The sequence below is a fragment of the Scomber japonicus genome, chromosome 1, assembly GCF_027409825.1.
Source record: "Scomber japonicus isolate fScoJap1 chromosome 1, fScoJap1.pri, whole genome shotgun sequence".
In the NCBI taxonomy this organism is placed as follows: Eukaryota; Metazoa; Chordata; class Actinopteri; order Scombriformes; family Scombridae; genus Scomber; species Scomber japonicus.
This window is the reverse complement of record NC_070578.1, coordinates 39120655-39139700: the sequence shown is the minus strand read 5'-3', so window position 1 is coordinate 39139700 and position 19046 is coordinate 39120655. Positions and strand designations below refer to the sequence as shown.

Here is a 19046-nt window from a genome sequence, read left to right as displayed (position 1 = left end):
TGTTGTGATCCTGCAGCAGCTGACCTCTGACCTCTGACTTCACCACAGACACTAATAGGATTAGTAAAATATGTTTCGTTAAAGTAAGCAGATTAGAAGACCGTTCACGAGAGGAAAGGTTATAGATGGATATTACATGAAGAAAACAAAAGAGGATGAAGTGAGAAAGGAGAAGATATGTAAAATGTGTTAAAAACCACAGTCTTGCATTGTAAAAGTGGATTATATTTATTCCACATTTTAGTTCACATTTATTTTTCTGTATATAATACTGGTTACACCAATAGACACTGGGTTGTATCACGTCATTGACCCTTAAATTGAGTCTCAAACAAAGGCCTGTCAGAGAGGATGTGGATTAATTATGAATCCCATCCATGATTCTCCAGATGAAATGTAATATTTAGAACAATAGTATTCCATTAGCTTTATTTAATATAAAAGTTATAATGTAAGATCATGCCAAACTAGTTGATATGGTGTTAGGTAGGAAGGAAGGAAGGAAGGAAGGAAGGAAGGAAGGAAGGAAGGAAGGATGTAAGATCATGCCAAACTAGTTGATATGGTGTTTTATTGACTATTTACTGTTTTTAAGCTAGTTGAATTATTTGGTACAAAGTTTTTATGGTTACACCGCTTAGACATTTTTACCATAATCCTCTAATATATTCTCTCAAAATGGATTAAAAGCAGAAATTTGATGCTAGGTCCACAATAAAAGAATGTGTGAAGTTATTCATACGTTTATTTTCACATTTTAACCCTTTAAATTTAAACTAAACCACATGGACACAAACATAGACCTTTATATGTATTTCCCTTTGTGATCTAAAGTCTCCAAGATGAACGCAGGAGCAGCAGTAGGTGAAGGAGGAAAGGCCGCTCCCCCCAAATTCAAGCAGAAGGGGGCCAGGCAGTTCAAGAGCAAGGCTCCTAAAGCCGGACAGAAGGGGTGAGCTGGATTATCTTCTACACATTAACATCATGATATTCAGCCAACAGCTCTTATTTTGACAGGATATCTCACTTTTTTTACTTTATTTTAGGTTTGACAACGACGTCCCAGGGATGGAGGGTCTTGGAGGTGAGGCTGAATTTCACGTTTAGTCTGCAGCTGTTGCATGTGTTGGATGTTGAGTCCAGACCATAGACTGTATAAAAGAAATGGACGTAACATCCGTGACGTCACCCATTGGTTTGTGGACTGCTGCTCGGAAGCCAACAGTTTCAAATCTAGGCAGCGCCATCTTGAAAATTTCAGGTGCATGCTGGGAAAAATAAAAACAGGGATTCTACTTATATGGGCATGAGGCGGGGCCATGGGCGGAGCGGGGAGGTTGCTATGGTTGCGAGGGCTGGATCTGGAGGACATTGGTCAATCAACCTGTCAATCAGGACGTAGCCACGCCCTAATGCATACCCTGCTTTATCGTCACATATAAAATCAGGGAGGCCAAAATGTCCCAAATGAACATCATACTGCATTGAAGAAGGCTTTAAACTAGCGATTGAGACCATAAACACATTTTGAAAACGTTTACTGAGGTTAGAAATCAAGTGAGAAGTTGGTGAATTCTCCATTGACTTGTATAGAGACGGTCGCCCCCTGGTGGCCTTTTGATAGAATGCAGTTCTAAGTTACTTCCACGTTGGCTTAATTTCAGAAGCCTGCCTGGTCCAGACTCACTCACTGTGTTTTGTGGTTTCTCTCTGCAGACTCTGCGGTGGTTTGCCCCTGGGAGGCGTTTGGTGACATGGAGCTGAGCGACCTGGCTCAGTTTGGCATCGTCTAGACCGGTCACATGGGGTCTCCTGGTCCTCCTGGTCTTCCTTGGTCCTCCTTGGTCCTGGACAGATGGGATCTCACAGTGTCGAGTGCTGAATATGAACATGAACGAGTGATTTCATTGAGTGTTGGTGCAGCAGCGACGGATCTCTGCAGGCTTTTCTTGCATGATCAAATATCTACCTTTGTGTTTTAGAATATATCTGAAATGTATTTAAAAGTATTTTCTCTGTTTAGACAAATGAATATAAACGTGACCTACCTCTACTAACTATGCTGACTATATATGTATATCATTCAGCTTTTATCCATAAATTAAATTTCAAAAGCTCTTAAGAATCCATGTTTTATTTTATCTACTTCACCTTTGACCTGTGACTGCACTGCCATATAAGTACAGTATAAATGTTTATTTTCATAAATTAATTTTCCTCAGTACTTTTGTTTCATGGTTTTTTTTCCCTTAATTGCCAGCGAGTAACAAGATATTTATCCTTTGACTTTTTACTCCAGCATAGACAATGCATGAGCTGATTATTGGTATGGAATAGATATTGTAGTCTTTTATAGATTAATCTCCAGTGCTCACCATCAGATTGACGTCCTGCTTATGACTCTGATCTGATCATCCTGCCTCGTCTCTGCTCGGGTGAAAGCCTCAGCCTTCTGTCACCGACCACAATTTCAGCCTCAGTACTTCCTGGTTTCTGTCTCTCTGCCATGTTTCCTGTTGGTTTACTCAGAGATTTCTGCTTTGTCATCATGAATGAGTCTGATGCCTGAGCTTCTTTCTGCCGAACTGAACTTGCTGCATTCCTCCTGTTAGCTTTTATCCCTGCTATAATCTGCATTACAGGTCATTACACAACACTACCTGTGTTTGTTCTGCAACTCCTCCACTTGTTAAACATGTTAAATGTGACAAATGTAGAATGATTTTCACCAGCTCCTAACATTGAACAAAACCTGTTTAATTTAAAACAAATCACCAGCAGAAACTCAATCAACTCTTTGCTGAAAGGCTGAACAAAGTTTGCATTAACAGAGCAGAAGAATCAGACTCAGCTGAAATATGTGATAGAGATATCAAGACAGATGTTGATTGTATTTCTTTTTTATTTGCCCCATCATAACAGACACCTGTGTGAGGTTTATATTGTTTAATCAGCATGTTGATGCAATACAGCTCTGAGGTGGCCCAACCATTGACCCACAAAGAAATGATGAGATATGACATAAACTGCTTTATTATTATTTGGCTGCTGCTGGCCCTAGGATTTTGGTGGCCCTAAACCACCAAACCACACATGCTGCTCATAAGTGAACAAACATAAACACACACACTAGAGATGGAACATGAATTAATAACAACTCTTTGACTTTATTTGAAAACAAAAATGTATTATAAAATACATAATACTACAAAGGTACATTACATGTATCTTCCAGACCTATTTTTAACCACACAACTAATACAATTTTATCAAAATATTCAAATGATCCAGTTATCTAAATATGTCCAAAAATTATCTATGGAAATACAATTTAACATAACTAGAAAAATCATATTAGCCTGAAACTATTTGGGGTATTTTGGACACAAGAGGTTAGATAGGTAGGTTAATTAAAATAGTAAAATAAATACAAAATAATAAATCAAACCACCACTTTCATGTGACAAGAAAACATTGGGTGCTAGTTAAGCTAGCCGTTATGAATTATAAATGAGGTTACCGTTACAGTCCTACTGATGTTAGCTGTTAATGCTAAACGTTTCAGCTAAAAATAATAATATGTAAGAAAATGGCTGTCATGTAATTTAATCAGATTCAATAAACAATAAAAACTTATTATTAAAAACTTTATACTGTGATAGTTTTCCATCTCTAGTTTTCTCTTCTTTGGCCCGTTCAGTGCCACTCCTGCAGCTGCTGATAGAAACACACACTCTCCCTCCTGGACAGCAGAGGCTCTCCTCTTCTTCATTTGGATTTAAAAGTGATTTATGAAAAATGAAAACACCACAACTGTTTAAAAATAACATTTATACAGTTGAATAAGTTAATCTAATGAGGCCTGTGAGTCTTAATAGTCCTTATAACATCCTTACCGTAGCATTATCTACTGTGTATCTAGGTTACCATGGTTACACAGAGTCCGTTGCTGCTGACTGTAAAACAGTAAATAAACAGTTTGAACATCATATAACTCAAGCGAAACGACTCGTATCGATATAAGCAGAATTTATCCATCTGTCCGGTAACATCTGGACAGTCTGAAGAGCCGCACAATTAAATAATTTCTTCCGCGTTGAAGTTAGCGTTAGCGGATAGCTAACCGGAAGTTAGCTTCCCAACCGGCAGACCGCAGACGTACATTCATCCAGCCAGTTCAGGAAAAACGAAAGTTCCACAGACTGAAGATAATGTGAACAGAGATATAGGTATTGTGTTAACTCGTATGGGAAGGGTTTAAATGTAATGGTTTATCATTTATATGTCAAAATACCGCACTGCAGTGTGAAGAGCTGGCAAAATATTAAGTCCCACTGATCGTGTGGCTCCACCTAGTGGCTGTGGCCCTAAACAACAGCATAGACCGTTTATTCCACGGGTCGGCCCTGCTCCACTTGATCCAGTCCAACAGCATCTCTTGTTACTGCGACGGTTTTTTCTAATCTAAAAGTATTGTTTAACCTAAGAAAAGAAATGAATCATTATCGTTAGTTTGTGTTGGCGTTAGCAGTTTGCATATGATACTTGAAATTGACTCTTACATACTACGTGATTTGTACCTTGCTTTGTTAATTTGTGCACTTAAAACAAATCACACATCCCCAAACAAGACCCTAACAAACCCCAGCAAGAAACAATAACTGGCGCCTCTTATGAGTGCATGAAAAATATATAAAAGAGAAACAAAAGTTTGTTTGGTAGATGTCAACATACATACTTTCACATAGTATATTGTTTATTTGTCAAATCATGTCTTTCTTAACATAGGCTAGGCCTATATCCATTCAGATCAAGGTTGCAGTGTATGGAGGCCTGAAAAAAAAACCCAAACAGAATACATAGAACTTTTGCTGTTGATTAAATAATTACAATAGAGAGTAAACGGAAATATATTGCTTTATATTTTATCTTTAACTCCAATAAGCTTTTAGAAAATACTTTAAATGTCTTCTCCTTCATCACCAGTCAGATGATCAAATAACGAGAGAAAACACAAACCTTTAAATGTACACTTAATTAAAAAATATAAACATATTACAATATTTTTTGAGACTTGTGACTTTTGTAGGTTTGGGTCTCGACAGCAGTGTAAGTTATGTATTTAACCCTTACATACTATTCAGGGTCTAATTTGACCCATTTTTTGTACATGAAAAGAAAAGAAAAACATTAAAACTTTTCTTTTTATCTAGAAATTTGATGATTTATCTTAATGTGACCCTGAATATACAAAAATGGAAATATTTTACAACTTTCTAAACATGTTTTAGTGCAGATCATGCACAAAATTATTATGTATAGAGACTAATTATGATGGGAGGATACTGTGAAATGCTTGAATATGAACAGTATGTTAAGGTTAAATAATGGGGCCATCAAAGGCAACAGGTTTAATTGACTTCTCTGAATCTGCTGCAACTGAAGATATAGGCTATAACAGTTCTCACTATTTTTGGCGCTTACTAAAACAGCATTGCCAGGTCTTCAGATCCCGTTTCACAACACCTCATCTGTGAAAGATCAAGTGATTAACGATATAATGAGATTTGGCCCATCCCTCCACCTGCTGAGAGAGTGCCTCTGCTGTAGAAAGTGCAAAGCTCTTTAGTCTGATGGGAGTGTTTGAGCAGATTGCTTAGTGACCTGCAGACTGTCAGAAGCCTGCAACAAACCACCATCAGGACCATCGTCAGGACTTTCTTCTGTTTTATACAGACGATCAGAAGCAATGGGGCAAGAAGAAAGCCACAGTGAGGAGATGGATTTGGCGCAAATTCAGGATCTGTGCCTTATTTTCATGAAGGAATGTCCCAGTGGTGCCCTGCACTTACATGAATTCAAGAGGATATTCGGGGTACCATGCAACTCTTCGGAGGAGTCTCTCTACATCGAGACGATATTCCGCTCCTTTGATACAAATAAGGTAAAACAAAAAAAGAAAAAAGACCAAAATAATGTAATAGAAGTTGATTTTTTTGCTCTGATTGTACTAATTTCTGCATGTGTTTACAGGATAACACACTGGATTTCCTGGAGTATGTAGCAGCACTTCACTTGCTCTTACGAGGAAATCTTGAAGATAGACTCAAATGGTCTTTCAAGATGTACGACAAGGATGGAAACGGCAAGTTGGACAGACATGAAGTGAAACGGCTCATCAGGGTAAGAAAGATCTGTTCAGACATCAACTTTCCTGTTAAGAAAATGTCTGTAAATTGATTTTTTTGTGTGTGTGCAATGTATATGTTATGTGTGAATGCTGTGTGGTTTTAACTGGGTTATTTTGAGGTGAGGTGTGTACTTTTTAAAAAATGAGCATGTTTCATAACGCAAATCCTTTTTAAGACAGATTATAGTACTGCCCCAGTGACTAGGCTTAGGGCAGCATGTAAGTTCACAGTGTATTACATGAGGAGTCAGTAGCTTCAGTTAAGGCTATTCTTAAAGCGAACATCTTTGCTGTACTTTCCAGTAAGCCTCTAAATATAGAAATGTAAAGTAAGACCCCATGATCTGGATTTACTGGACAGGAATTAGGTAACAGGTGCATGCCAGGGCAAAATATTACATTCCTCATTCAGTTACTTTGGCTATAGAATTATATGTTTTAGTATATCTTAGTATTATTCATTTATGGGACATATTTGGGATCCATCAAAGATATACAAGTTGGATTTGTTTTTCTATAGTCTGCTTATTTGTCTCCAGAGTCTCAGTCATTTCATTTAACATTGAACACTTGATGATTATTGTTATCAACTCTATCAGACGCTGACACATTTCACGTATCTCACACAGATTATTTACAAAATCAAGTACCAGACGAATGATATCACTTTGACGCCGTCCGAAATCTGTGACCGAATCTTCGAGCTGGTCGATCAGAATCACGACGGTGAGTACAAACACGATGAAATTATAATATGTGCTTTACAATGTTGTGATTGTACTGAAATGCAGTTTTGTCTCAATTGATGACAGTTTCAGTGTTTTACATTGCGTTACATTTTACATTGGTATGTTTTGCAGCACAATAAGGTTGTGTTTTAAAGGATTATGTCACTTTTTTCCAAGTTTATACAGTCCTTACACCCCCACATTTACATTAAGATAGTTCTTGGCACTGCAATAACTCCTCTTGTCTATACTGGTTATAAATAAGTCCCTTCCTATAAGGCAAGTCATTTGGAGGAGATGGAGGACAAAATCCACTGTCCTTATTTATCAAACCAATTGGGTATGATCAGAAGCCACAATCAAATCACAAATTGCTTCATGGCCAATGTGGAGAGGAGTAATTATTACAGTGGCCAACAGGGACACAGTTTGAACTTATCCTTCAATGGTTATTATAAGAAAATATTTCCAATTTATGTTGAACAAATATAAGTAAAGAGCAAGAAAGGAAAGCCTGGCAAAACACATCTACACTGAAGTAGAAACAAAGACCTGATCATTAATGATTTGTACATCTGCTGTTTTGACTGTCAGGTTCTTAGCAATAATATTTCCAACTGTGATGTTGAAGTTTTAGGTTTTCAGCATCAATCAGGACATAAACCGTCCATTTACCTTAACCAGCTTTTTTTCGGGTGTCACCCTTTCTAAACCAGCTTTACTTGATTGAAAATTGAACTTGATAGTTTATTGCTATGAGTACAGAGTTTAAATTATGGTGTGGAAATGTAGTTTTAGTGCAAAATGTATAGTCTTCCTTTCAGACTTTTTACTACATCCACCAAACACTTACTGAATGGCACCTTGACCTTTTTGTCACTGACTTGGACTTTAGTGCTTTATAATCATATTAGGTCAATGTATGCAAATCTGATATGAGATATCTCGGCCAGGCCACCAACATAGCCAGTCCGTGATGTGATAGCATGCTGGTATTTTAAATCCTGTGGTGGAACATACATCTATATCTATGGTACGACAATTAGAGCTGCAACTATTAGTCGATTAATGAATTTGTTGTCAACTATTTAATTGATTAGTCACTATTTTTAGTCATTACTTGATTCTAACTTCTTGACAGTATATTGAATATCTTTGGGTTATTTGGATTTTTCACCATTTTCTGATACTTTTTGGACCAAACAACTAATTGATTAATCAAGCAAATCATTGACAGATTAATCAATAATGAAAATGAGTGTTAGTTGCAGCCTTAGATGACAACTACAGAGATAAAGTAATCAATGTGGACTAACATGCAATATGCACATTGTCCTTTAAGTTCTGGTCAAGTCAAGATTATTGGGTTGGGTTTCATAAAATATTTGAGAAATGATTTGTTGCATGTAGGTTGGTTACATCACTGCCTCCCTCTCTCTCCTCTGAGTCGTGGATGTATAACACGATGTATAAATAGCTGAAAGCCTCTATTTGTAGTGGAGCTGAGTTTGAGCACAGTCATTCGTGGCTTGGAAGACTTGAGGTCAAGACCTGGTGTGGGCGCCTCCTTCACATAACATTTCAATGATGAACACTTATTTTAACAAATTAATATCCCAAAATAAGAAGTGTAATAAAAACTAAACAAGAACCATTACATCTATTTCCACTTTTATTGAAATGCAAATACAGATAATTATGCTGCCTCAACAAATAAAGATGCAAATAGTCTCTGCACATCCCTACAAGATCATTTTACTGTTGAAATTTCTTTTCTTTTCATACGTAAAGTCATCATGATTTTGTTTTTTTTGCCCCACAGGTCAGATAACTTTGTCCGAGTTCATGGAGGGAGCTCAGAAGGATGAATGGGTCATGAACCTGCTCAAGCTTGACGTGAACGCCAGCGGTTGGGTCATCCAGAACTGTGGGAAATCACCATGATGTCTACTTTAGTGGGTTCACTGCCCACGTGCTTTTGTTTGAGACTGACAGTGAAGTGCTGTCTTCATACCTTTGGTTTGAAAGGTTTTTGTCTGTGTCTCCACGTTGAGCTTCCTGTTATTTGAAGCTGGAGTGCAGCAAACTTTTGTCACAGCTGCAGTTCTGCTGTGATTTTGACTGCTGCTCCGAAGGTCCAAGTCTCTTGATTGATTGAGGTGATTTGTCTCCATTTGAAGACACCCAATACTGTCACAGGAAGTTTGATGTTAAATCAAGTGCAGCCATTTATTGTATATTTTCTACATTCATTATTATTCTATGTATTTATTGCATTTAAAATTGTGTTTAGGAAGGATGATTATAGAGGATGTTATACCCAAAAGTAAATACTCAACTTCACATAATCAGCACAAATCAAATCAGTCTTTATCTATGTAGTTAAATTGGATATTACAATTAAGTTATTTATTATTGTGTGTTTAAATATAACTGATTTTAACATACTTTACAGCCATGCCAGTACACTAATAACAATATACAAATATACTGAGGGAATAATTTACTCTGCAGAGGTCTGAAAAAAGTAACATTACAGGATTTTGTGATAATTTATCAACACAGTTAATAGTTCTGGTGGTGGTCCAACACTTTAGACTTTCCATTGTTAAAGCAGTATTCATTTAATTGTTAAGGCTACTCATATGCAGTTGTACAAGCTGAAACAACATTTACATATTATCACTTTATTAAGTTGTTATGGTGAAATCGTCCCAGAAGAAAAAGCACAACACTAATTTGGAGTCATATTTGTCGCCAATTGATTTTTTTTTAACCCTTACATACTTTTCAGGTTCAAATTAGACTCAGTTTTACATTTAAGAGCATTAAAACATGCTAAATAGTTTGACCTGACAGTTGATTACCTCTTCTAATGTCACCCAGAATAAACAAAAATGGAAATATTTCAGTTATTATACAGTTACATTCTTCACATTTATACATTTTTAGTGTTAAATCTGAAGAATAAACTCTCTCTTCTCTCTGAGAGATTCATTAAGGATTAATCTTGTTTGTCTGTGACTGATGACGAGGTATTCATGAATGATTTGTTGGGTAGAGACTAATTATGCCGAGATCCTGTAAATGGTCTGAATATGAACAGTGTATGAGGGTTTTAAAAAAGAGGGTTTTTAGCTCAGTTTTTGTCTCCACCACCGCTTAAAAAAATACTGTTCCACTTTCTACATTAGATGAACTCTTAATTATTCTGAGCAGGTAGCGTAGCGCTGCCAATAATCACGTATAAAATCATAACAATGAGCTAAAACGTTTAACTTCAACATTTCACGTTGTCATTTTATCCATATTGATTAGTGTAGTTTTGAATTAGTTAGTGTCACCAAACTCTAGACTGAGCGATCCTGTCTTATAAAAATTACATTAACACACTAAAGACGACTAAATGGCAAAAAAAACAAAACCAAAAAACATATTTAGTTAGAAACACAAAGCTAGCTGAATAATGTTTTCTTTTAACATTATGAGAAAATGTTTGGCTAGCATAAACATACTGCATGAGTGAAATATTACATGATACAAATTGTTTTTCCACCCAAATATCAATTTTAACAATGTAAGCCATCGTTCATTAACCTTAAATATCCTCTCAAGACATATTTCAAGATGTATGTAAAATCACTAAAAATACATCCACACCTACTATATGAATAAGCAGATATTCTTAATTTAAAGGCTTTTCCAGCTGGACTCAACATGTGTCCTTCACTGTAAAGTCCATTCTCAGTGTTTCCACATCACACCAGAAATGACTTCCAAACTAGTTTTGATGTCATGAATCCTGCTTGAATGTCCACCACCTTTTAAAAACTGGATTTTCAGTGAGATCAGAGAAATGTTCCACTTTCAGCAGCTGAACGTGAAAACAAACTCTCCACAATCATCATTCTGTGTTGTTTGAGTTTTTCTGCAACAGAGTAAACCGAACCAAATGGACTCAGGAAGTGAACCCAGGTCTCTGTTGAAAATGATCCTTTTTTTTTTTTTTTTGTAAAATATTGAAGAAAACAGAAAATGTTTCAATTGAAATGGAAAACCCATGCTGTATCCATTCTGATTTATATCTCAGATGTGCATTTATTTTATTATTAAAGCATATTTTTGTATACATTTTGTGTTGTATTTAACTGCTTTCAGCCCGTGTCTTCTTTCATTTTGCCACTGGGGGTCACTCAAGTGAGAAATGTTTTAAATCCTTTAAGTAGGGGATTTCAACATAATCCTTAGTAGTTTACTTGGCTGCCAGTCAGTTTGTCTGCAGGGGGTCAGGTCATTGATCTAAAGTGTTTTAGTTGGCAAGACGACACTGTGCTCTGAAAACTACATAAGGCCTTTAAAAGATCTGTGAGACATATAAAAAGAACATTTGGTCCCTAAAGGAAGCTGAACTTTTCCCTTTCATGGTTTTTCACCATCAAAACTGTAGTACTCAGTAAATAGCAAATCTACAGTTACAGTTGCTTTTGACTTTGATGGGACAAAATACATTTGCTGTTGGATAAGTCATTTCTTCTATCAAATATATTCCCAAATAAATTAATAGAGAAGAAAAAAAAACATTGGAAGAATACAGTCCTATGTTTTTATGGCGCCTCCATTTAACATCAATGACTAATCTGGCCCATGATTGAATCTAATTACCGGCAGAGTATCTGGAGAAGAGAGACGTGGGAGAGTTGCACACATGATTGATTGGAAGAGAGGATGAAACAGGATGAGAGGACATTGGTGAGATTAAGTACTGGCAGTGATGAGGGATTAGGTAAGAGTGTAAATGGATGAATGAAAAGGGGAGGAGGGGGTCAGGACAGGAGAGACCAAGAAACATGAGATAAATAGGGACCGTGTTAATCAAATATAAAAAGGCCCGGAAGGCTAATGGAGGTTCAGGTGAGGTGTTAAGTTGACTAATTGGCCACTATTCAGTTTCAAATGTGTTTGTGTAATTTGGGATCAGTCGCTGTTCGTGGTGCTGAGAGACAGAGATGGACCCCTTACCTGAGGTCACATGACAAAGACCTCCAAAATATATCTACAATACATCATGAATCTCCTTTAAAAGGGCTGAACATTTTGAATTTGATTTGTGAAGTGGTAATGTGTTTGTTTCCTCAGTCACAAATTAAACTAATTATTTTTCTCAGATATTTTAAAGACGAACAATGTAAACCAATCAAACTGTGAAACCAAAACTGAAAGCACAGGAGAGACACTTGAACCTTTAATCTCAATCGCATTTTAAAATCTGAGATTTACCGAAGACAACTACTAAAGAATAATATCAATTGTGGACTCCTAAAATATCCAATGATAAATAAACTTCTACATTTTTTTTCTCACTGTAGCTGACTGACTAAAAGAGAAATGACTTCACTGTTATGAAAAGTAAAAGTGACATGACATTACATCTTTACAAATGAATTAAATAGGCTTTAGATATATATATATATATATATATATATATATATATATATATATATATATATATATATATATAAAAAGTCATTTAAATTGAATTCATTAAGAAAATGCATGAAATCACATTTTGAGTAGTTGAATGATTTCTTCAGTTATTTCACAAATTCTTGGTTACTTTAAAGGTTGAATATGTAGAATATTTATTAAAAGCTATATATTTTTTAAAATAATACACCCACAGGGCGTTTTGAGGGGTACAGAATGAAAGTATTGCTTTTCCATAAAAAAAAAAAATTAGTCTGAATTAATCATTTAAACATTTTTTGACGGGTTCGACAATGACGTTCTGACACGTTCTGTGTACATTGTACCAGCCAATTAGCGGCCGGAAGTGCGGGTTGCCAGGGTTGTCTGTTGTTCCGGTGCAGCTACTGTAGGCTGGCACTGGGTGAAACGGAGTTGTAAACAAGCAGAGCCATGTTGGACTCACTAAAACCAGTGTTTTTTGCTCTCAAGTACAACTTTTCATTACAAAACTTCGAAGGTAAGAGAATATCAGTTAGTCGCTGTAAATAAGTGGTTGTTTACCTTTGTATTCTTTGGCTGCTGGTTTGTAGTTTTTAGCGCAATAATAGTGGTACTGTTGAACTCGCCAGGGTCCTAGCTTTCATATGAGATGCTATTTGTTTGTGTACCATGAAGTATCAGAGCGGTAGCAATGGAAATGTGGAGAGTGGGTTGACTTTCTGACGCTATTCGGATTTTGATATTTGATCATTAATATGCTTGGTGTTTGAGTTGTGTTTGGTGTGTGTAAAAATGACGTGCTTGTAGCGGAGTTTCTCCTGTTTGATTTGATGTGCAGTATGACTGTATTGCTACATCATTAGGGGATCATCCCTATGTTCCCCGGGTCCTATGTTCCCCGCTTTGTATGTGACCGGGGAACATAGGGATGATCCCATCTACAGTTAGCCAGTTAGCTGATTTAGCCGCCGAGCTAGCAGCCGAATTAGCCGCGATCAGGGAACATAGGTACGCTCCCAGCGAGGGTATGTTCGCTTCCTGTTTTCAAAATAAAAGCACCAACTCTATCGTTATGGTTTTCTTAATAATAAAAGGCAACGGGTGTTTTATTTTATGAAAATGACCGGAAGTGCGTTACTCGCTACGGCTAACTTGAGTGGCTCTGAATTCGCAGGAACAAAACTTTAAGCAGATGTTATTTGGACAAATTAGCGTCACATTGTGGATCTAAAGGGCTATTTTCTCGCCTAAAAAGGTTAGACATGTGGATAAAGTGGTATATTTACAGAGTTAGAGCTAAAATAAAATCCGCTTCAGCCTGCTGATTTCAGCTTGGGTAGGAACGAAATGCATTATGGGTTATCGTGTAGTTTACTGACTGGTCTGATCACGCCGATCAGGCTACAGAAACAAGCAATCATTTTGAGTTGGGAGCTAGCTAGCTAATCGATTACACACCACTCAAAGAAAGACTCCAGTTGAAGACTGGCTAACGTTAAATACTGTTGTAGAAGTAATTGGTCGAAATTAGTCGTTACCCTGTATGATTCATCACTTGACATGACGCTGGCTAATCGACTGACGCACTCTGCACCGGACCTGGCAACCCGACTGCTGGAATTACTTTTTGGTTGTTGCGACTACGATCTCAAGACATTAGATGGCGTTGTTCTGCTCATTCTACATATTCTACCTTTAAATAATTTACATTATTTATTCACTTAATGCATGTATGTGTGTATTATGAATGCTTTGTTTTCTGATACAATTATGATAAGTTGAGAAACAGACAAAATGCAGGTCTGTAACCTAAACTCTTTGATTATTAATTAATATCATTTAACAGGTGCAGAATGATGGTTTCATGTGTTTTTTAATAAAAACAACAATGATACTCACCATGCAGGTCAGGCTGGGCTTTAACTGTGCTCAGACGGCCTCATTGGATCAACTGTTTTTTCTGAGACCCTGCTCAGGGAGGATTTTGACGTCATCTGTGTTTTAATCTCATGAGGGCTGAGTGGTGGACTCTTGTTTGCGTTGGGGCAATCGACTCTTCTGTGCTGTCAAAGAGCCAAAGAATCTGGTGCTTACATGCAAAGTCATTAATTTATGTAATTAGAGTTTGTGTTTTTCTTCAGAGCACTGAGGAGTGGACCTGACTTTTAGAAAAACAAACATATTGAAGAAGAAAAGGGGGCATCTTTTTGAAAAGGGATTTGGAAAAGATCACTGAAAAGTCAATTGGATCAAGCAGTTTATCTTGAAATAGCCTCCGCCAAGTCGTCTCCTGGGGGGCAAAAGCTATGGATTCATGGCGAGCGCACAGTGATGAATGTGCTTGACAACTTCTGTGTAGATTTTTCTTTATTATTTTATCAACTTTATTTTTTGCCTCTTTGTGTTTAAACATCATGGGTCAATCACAGAGTGACGTGGATAAGGAAGTGACTCTTCAAAACATCCAGGAGCTCTACCGTAAGTTTGCAAGTGAATGTCCGAGCGGTAATCTGCACCTACATGAATTTAAGAAAATCTTTGGAGTCACCTGCAAGTCCTCAGAAGAAGAAGCTGCATATATGGAAAATGTGTTTCGATCATTTGATACAAATAAGGTACGTAACGATGTCTTGTGACAGTGACTTTATGCAAAATTTTATATTTGACTGGTAACACTTTATGTCCTCCTGCACTTACAACTATATTATAGTGTTATAAACCATGTAGTATTATTTATTATCTTTATTTAATCAGGAAGATCAGATCCCTTTTACAAGAGAGACATGAGAATAAGAACACAATCAGTGGACAGAAACAACACAACTACACAATAAACAAGGAATTGATGAAACAGGTGCAAGAACCATAAAAAGCTTTAAAATGTCCAAGGAAGGAATGTAATGTTCAAGTTTGAGGACAGTTTGTGGTTTAGTCTATTTAAAAGTTTCAGAGTACCTGAAACCAGTTCTGCCAATGTAACATGAGGAACATGAGCAACATGAGCAACGTAATATGAGGAACATGAGAAATCGTGTTTCTGTGAGAGAAATGTAAGATAGTTTAGAAGCTTTTTCTTCTAGTTTGTGAGGAAGTCCAACTAGCCTGTGACACAGAAAACAATGATGAGTATGACATTTTTCATTAGTGATATAGTGGACTGATGATACACAGGGTTTAACTGCCGAGGTGTTGATGGAGCAACATGACAATACAGAATAATAATATCTCCATAGTATACGACAGACCAAGAAGGTTGACTGCACAATAGTTCATTTAAATAGAAGTCTAGTTTATTATTTTATTTTCTGATGTTAGATATGAATCTTGAATGATAGTTTGCTGTCAGGCCAAATTCCCAAAGTGTTTATTTGACTCAGCAGAAGTAATATTGGTACCATTTAAAGGTTTAATGTCGGGATAGTGAGAGTCAGTGGTAGAAGTGGAGAATACTGTGTACTTGGTCTTTTCTGTGTTTAAAACCAGTCTATGATTAAGGAGTGATAATTGGAAAGCATCAAAGGCTGACTGAAGACAAGTCAGGGCCTGAGTTGACGTGGAACCTAGGGCAAATAAAATGATATTATCTGAAAAAAAATGGACATTGATGTATCGATAAGGAAGAATAATGTTATATCACGTATATCATGTTAACAGCAATGATTTTAAACTGCTTATAAATGCTACATCCTTCTGACTTCTTCGTAGGATGGTCACATAGACTTCATGGAATATGTGGCAGCAGTGCATCTCGTTCTTCGTGGAAAACTCGAGGACAAACTGAAATGGTCTTTTAAAGTTTATGACAAAGATGGAAATGGTCGCCTGGACAGGCAGGAAGTGAAACACATTGTCAAAGTAAGTATTTGGTTATTTTATCTATTCATATCATGCATTTAAAGCAGTTACTTATACAGTTTTTTTGAAAGATTGAAATCTGGTCCACCTTCATGTTTTCTGCTATACTTGTGATGGTGTGTTGTTCAAATCCAAAAACCTCAATATCTGACAGCATATTACTCTTAGAACAACCTACACAATATGCAGTTTTCCATAATTCAGCTGCAGGTATCTGAACAGCTTCTAGGTCCATGATGTTATGTAGGCTACAGCATCTGTCTCTAGACACTCCACATTGTCTCAGTTTCTAATCTACATCAGACTTCAAACAGCACAAAGACTTAACTCTATTAGTTTGATACTCACAAGTCCTCTAATGTGACACCACTGAAATGTATACCACAAGTTGTACAGCAGACTTTTACAGTCTTACTGTAAAATCCCCAAATCCTTTGCTCTCACAGGGGGTTTATCCCAGGTGAAATAGTGCCATCTGGTGGCGTGAATAATTACATACACTTCCCACCTGGATACAGTGACTCAGAGACAATGTTCAAAGTTAAAGTTTGGAAAAAAAAGCATCCTTATTATTTATTCATTAAGATTTAAACACTTAAACTCTACATTTCAACAAGCCCTTATGTTTGGTAAGGTCATTGCAACAAGGGTTATCTTGAGAAAGCTGAAATCTGTCTCCCCTCCCTGCTTTAAAAAAAAATTGCGTGTGGGTCTGCATTGATCAGATGTGATTGTCAATAAAATCAACACACTACCTGCCACTATCAACGGGGTTTGATTACAATATTCATGAATCCTGATTGGTGTGTGGAGTAACGTGACATCACATTTTCCCAACAGAGCCCAACTTCAAACCTGTGAGGACAGTGCAGTAAAAAAAGAAAGAAAAAATACAGAAATCTCGAATGTGAAATAATCAAAATTGTTCTAACTTTGGCAGAATATTGTGAATTGTGTTCTTGCAGACCCCCATTACTTATAGTAAGAAACAGAAGCTTTCACACTGCTGATTTGTGCATGCTCACTTTCTACCAGGAGATACTGAATCAGAATCAGAAACTTACATGCATACAGTTGTCAAAAGAGTGGTAACTTGAGATTTTCAAAGGGATAACAAAATCAATTATCTATACATGTTAAAATATAAACACACAAAGCAAATATATATATAACTGTATTTACAGAGAGAAGTAAGGATCAAAATGTGTATATAGTGTTTTGCAAAACCAGAAATGTTGTCCCAGAAGTTTAAACTAACCTCAGTTCTGCCTTTTTTGTCCAGATCATCAGCAAGTTAAAGAGACACAAAAATCCAGGTGCCACTGAGAATGTTGATGATATCTGCGAAAGAATATTTGAACTGGTGGACGTAAATAAAGACAGTAAGTTTGGAGTTGATTAGCATTGTTCTGCTCAGTGTTCTTGTGCTGCTAATATTGACATTTGGTGGATATATATTATTATGATTGTCATTCAGATGTAGATTCTGCAGTTTAGTGTGATTAACTTTACATTGTGTTCCTCGTGTGAATCTTCCAGGTCAGATTTCATTGGAGGAATTTCTCGCCGGGGCTGAAAAGGACCCTTGGGTGATGGATCAGCTCAAACTGGACATCGAGCCCTGTGGTTGGTTCATTGTGCAGCAAGAAAAGAAACCCTGACTTCATGATTTGATAGTCACATGGGCACTAAGCGACGAGGGTGATCAGTCCTTTTTGTGCGAGGTTTGAGGTTTTATGATGATGAGTTTTCTGGCACAACTTCACCTACCTCCATGGTGCACAAAGAAGGGAAAAAAAAGTCTAAAAAGGTCAACTTTATTGTTAGACCAATGTGTTTCGGCTTGCGGCCTTCATCAGGGTCATCAAGATGATCAAAGCATCATGTTTTTGATCTTAGCTGTGGGAAATGCAAACCTGGACTGCTTCCTCTTGCATCTTACAGAGCTGTCTTTCTCAGAGAGGTTGATCTTCGACCAAGTGTGAGGATACTGTTTATTTAAATATGGCAGCTGCTGTATAGACATCTTTGACTGCAATCTGAGCCACTGGAAATGACATGAAGCCAAACATTTTCCCATCTGATATCTCTGTGGATCATCTGACATTTCATAACCAACAAGACTCACTCTATCATGTACTTAATGCTTATTTTCTGTTGTGTCATATTGGTTTTCTGCAGGTTTACAAACATGTTTGAACAATTTGTTTTTCTATATTATCGGCTTGTGTTGCCATTTGCCACAAGAAGGTTGTGTGTAGATTTCTAAATTGCTATTTGATTAAACTATCTCAGGAACAGTTTGACATTTCAGGGAATATGCTTGTTTGCTGTCTATCCGACAGTTTGGTAAGAAGATGAATAAGAAGAGGATTAAGCTTATATTTAGCTTCAGCAGTCTGAGTTAGTCATATCAAGTGATATCTGACACATTTACAGTCTTTTTAGCAACAAGTTCCCTGTTAGTATTTCCTGTTGAGCTATGGTGGAAGTATTGTAACAAAAAGAGGGAAAATTAAGATTTGATTAATTTAGACAGCTGAAGCTTCAAATTAGCTTCAGATCAACTTTTAAATCCATGTTTACACAGGAGGAGGACTGTGGATTTAGTCCTCCATCACTTCCATTATAAGTGCATTATGAAGGATCTTCTAATGGTCAGTATGAACAGGAGGAATCATTACAGCAAGAAGAACAGCTTTAAAGTTCATTTGTGCTCCTGACTGTTGGTTTAAGACACTTAAGATAATTGTGAATCTATTCTTGAAATATAATTTAAAGGGGGAAGATCTAATAATGAGAAGCAA

The 19046-nt window shown here is 36.8% G+C and overlaps 3 protein-coding genes across 3 annotated transcripts; all 3 read left to right on the top strand.

Annotated features, from left to right (window-relative positions):
• Positions 1 to 136: 136 nt before the first annotated feature.
• On the top strand, positions 137 to 1793 carry LOC128367084 (retinal cone rhodopsin-sensitive cGMP 3',5'-cyclic phosphodiesterase subunit gamma-like). The gene is made up of 4 exons (XM_053327918.1): positions 137 to 179; positions 835 to 952; positions 1047 to 1084; positions 1717 to 1793. The coding sequence occupies exons 1-4, from the start codon at positions 137 to 139 to the stop codon at positions 1791 to 1793; spliced, it is 276 nt and encodes a 91-aa protein (XP_053183893.1).
• A 3956-nt stretch (positions 1794 to 5749) lies between these two features.
• On the top strand, positions 5750 to 8862 carry LOC128355113 (guanylyl cyclase-activating protein 2-like). Its single transcript, XM_053315320.1, has 4 exons — positions 5750 to 5944; positions 6034 to 6183; positions 6820 to 6916; positions 8741 to 8862. Exons 1-4 carry the CDS (start codon positions 5750 to 5752, stop codon positions 8860 to 8862), a joined length of 564 nt encoding a protein of 187 aa, XP_053171295.1.
• A 5936-nt stretch (positions 8863 to 14798) lies between these two features.
• LOC128367007 (guanylyl cyclase-activating protein 2-like) lies at positions 14799 to 17900 on the top strand. The gene is made up of 4 exons (XM_053327810.1): positions 14799 to 14999; positions 16090 to 16239; positions 17522 to 17621; positions 17779 to 17900. Exons 1-4 carry the CDS (start codon positions 14799 to 14801, stop codon positions 17898 to 17900), a joined length of 573 nt encoding a protein of 190 aa, XP_053183785.1.
• The last annotated feature ends 1146 nt before the right edge of the window (positions 17901 to 19046 follow it).

Coding starts and splice junctions, on each gene's coding strand:
- LOC128367084 (XM_053327918.1), top strand. CDS start 137: ATGAAGAAAACAAAAGAGGATGAAGTGAGAAAGGAGAAGATAT. Junction 953..1,046: donor CCTAAAGCCGGACAGAAGGG/GTGAGCTGGATT, acceptor ACTTTATTTTAG/GTTTGACAACGACGTCCCAG. Junction 1,085..1,716: donor AGGGATGGAGGGTCTTGGAG/GTGAGGCTGAAT, acceptor TTCTCTCTGCAG/ACTCTGCGGTGGTTTGCCCC.
- LOC128355113 (XM_053315320.1), top strand. CDS start 5,750: ATGGGGCAAGAAGAAAGCCACAGTGAGGAGATGGATTTGGCGCAAATT. Junction 6,184..6,819: donor AAGTGAAACGGCTCATCAGG/GTAAGAAAGATC, acceptor TATCTCACACAG/ATTATTTACAAAATCAAGTA. Junction 6,917..8,740: donor GGTCGATCAGAATCACGACG/GTGAGTACAAAC, acceptor TTTGCCCCACAG/GTCAGATAACTTTGTCCGAG.
- LOC128367007 (XM_053327810.1), top strand. CDS start 14,799: ATGGGTCAATCACAGAGTGACGTGGATAAGGAAGTGACTCTTCAAAAC. Junction 15,000..16,089: donor GATCATTTGATACAAATAAG/GTACGTAACGAT, acceptor ACTTCTTCGTAG/GATGGTCACATAGACTTCAT. Junction 17,622..17,778: donor GGTGGACGTAAATAAAGACA/GTAAGTTTGGAG, acceptor TGAATCTTCCAG/GTCAGATTTCATTGGAGGAA.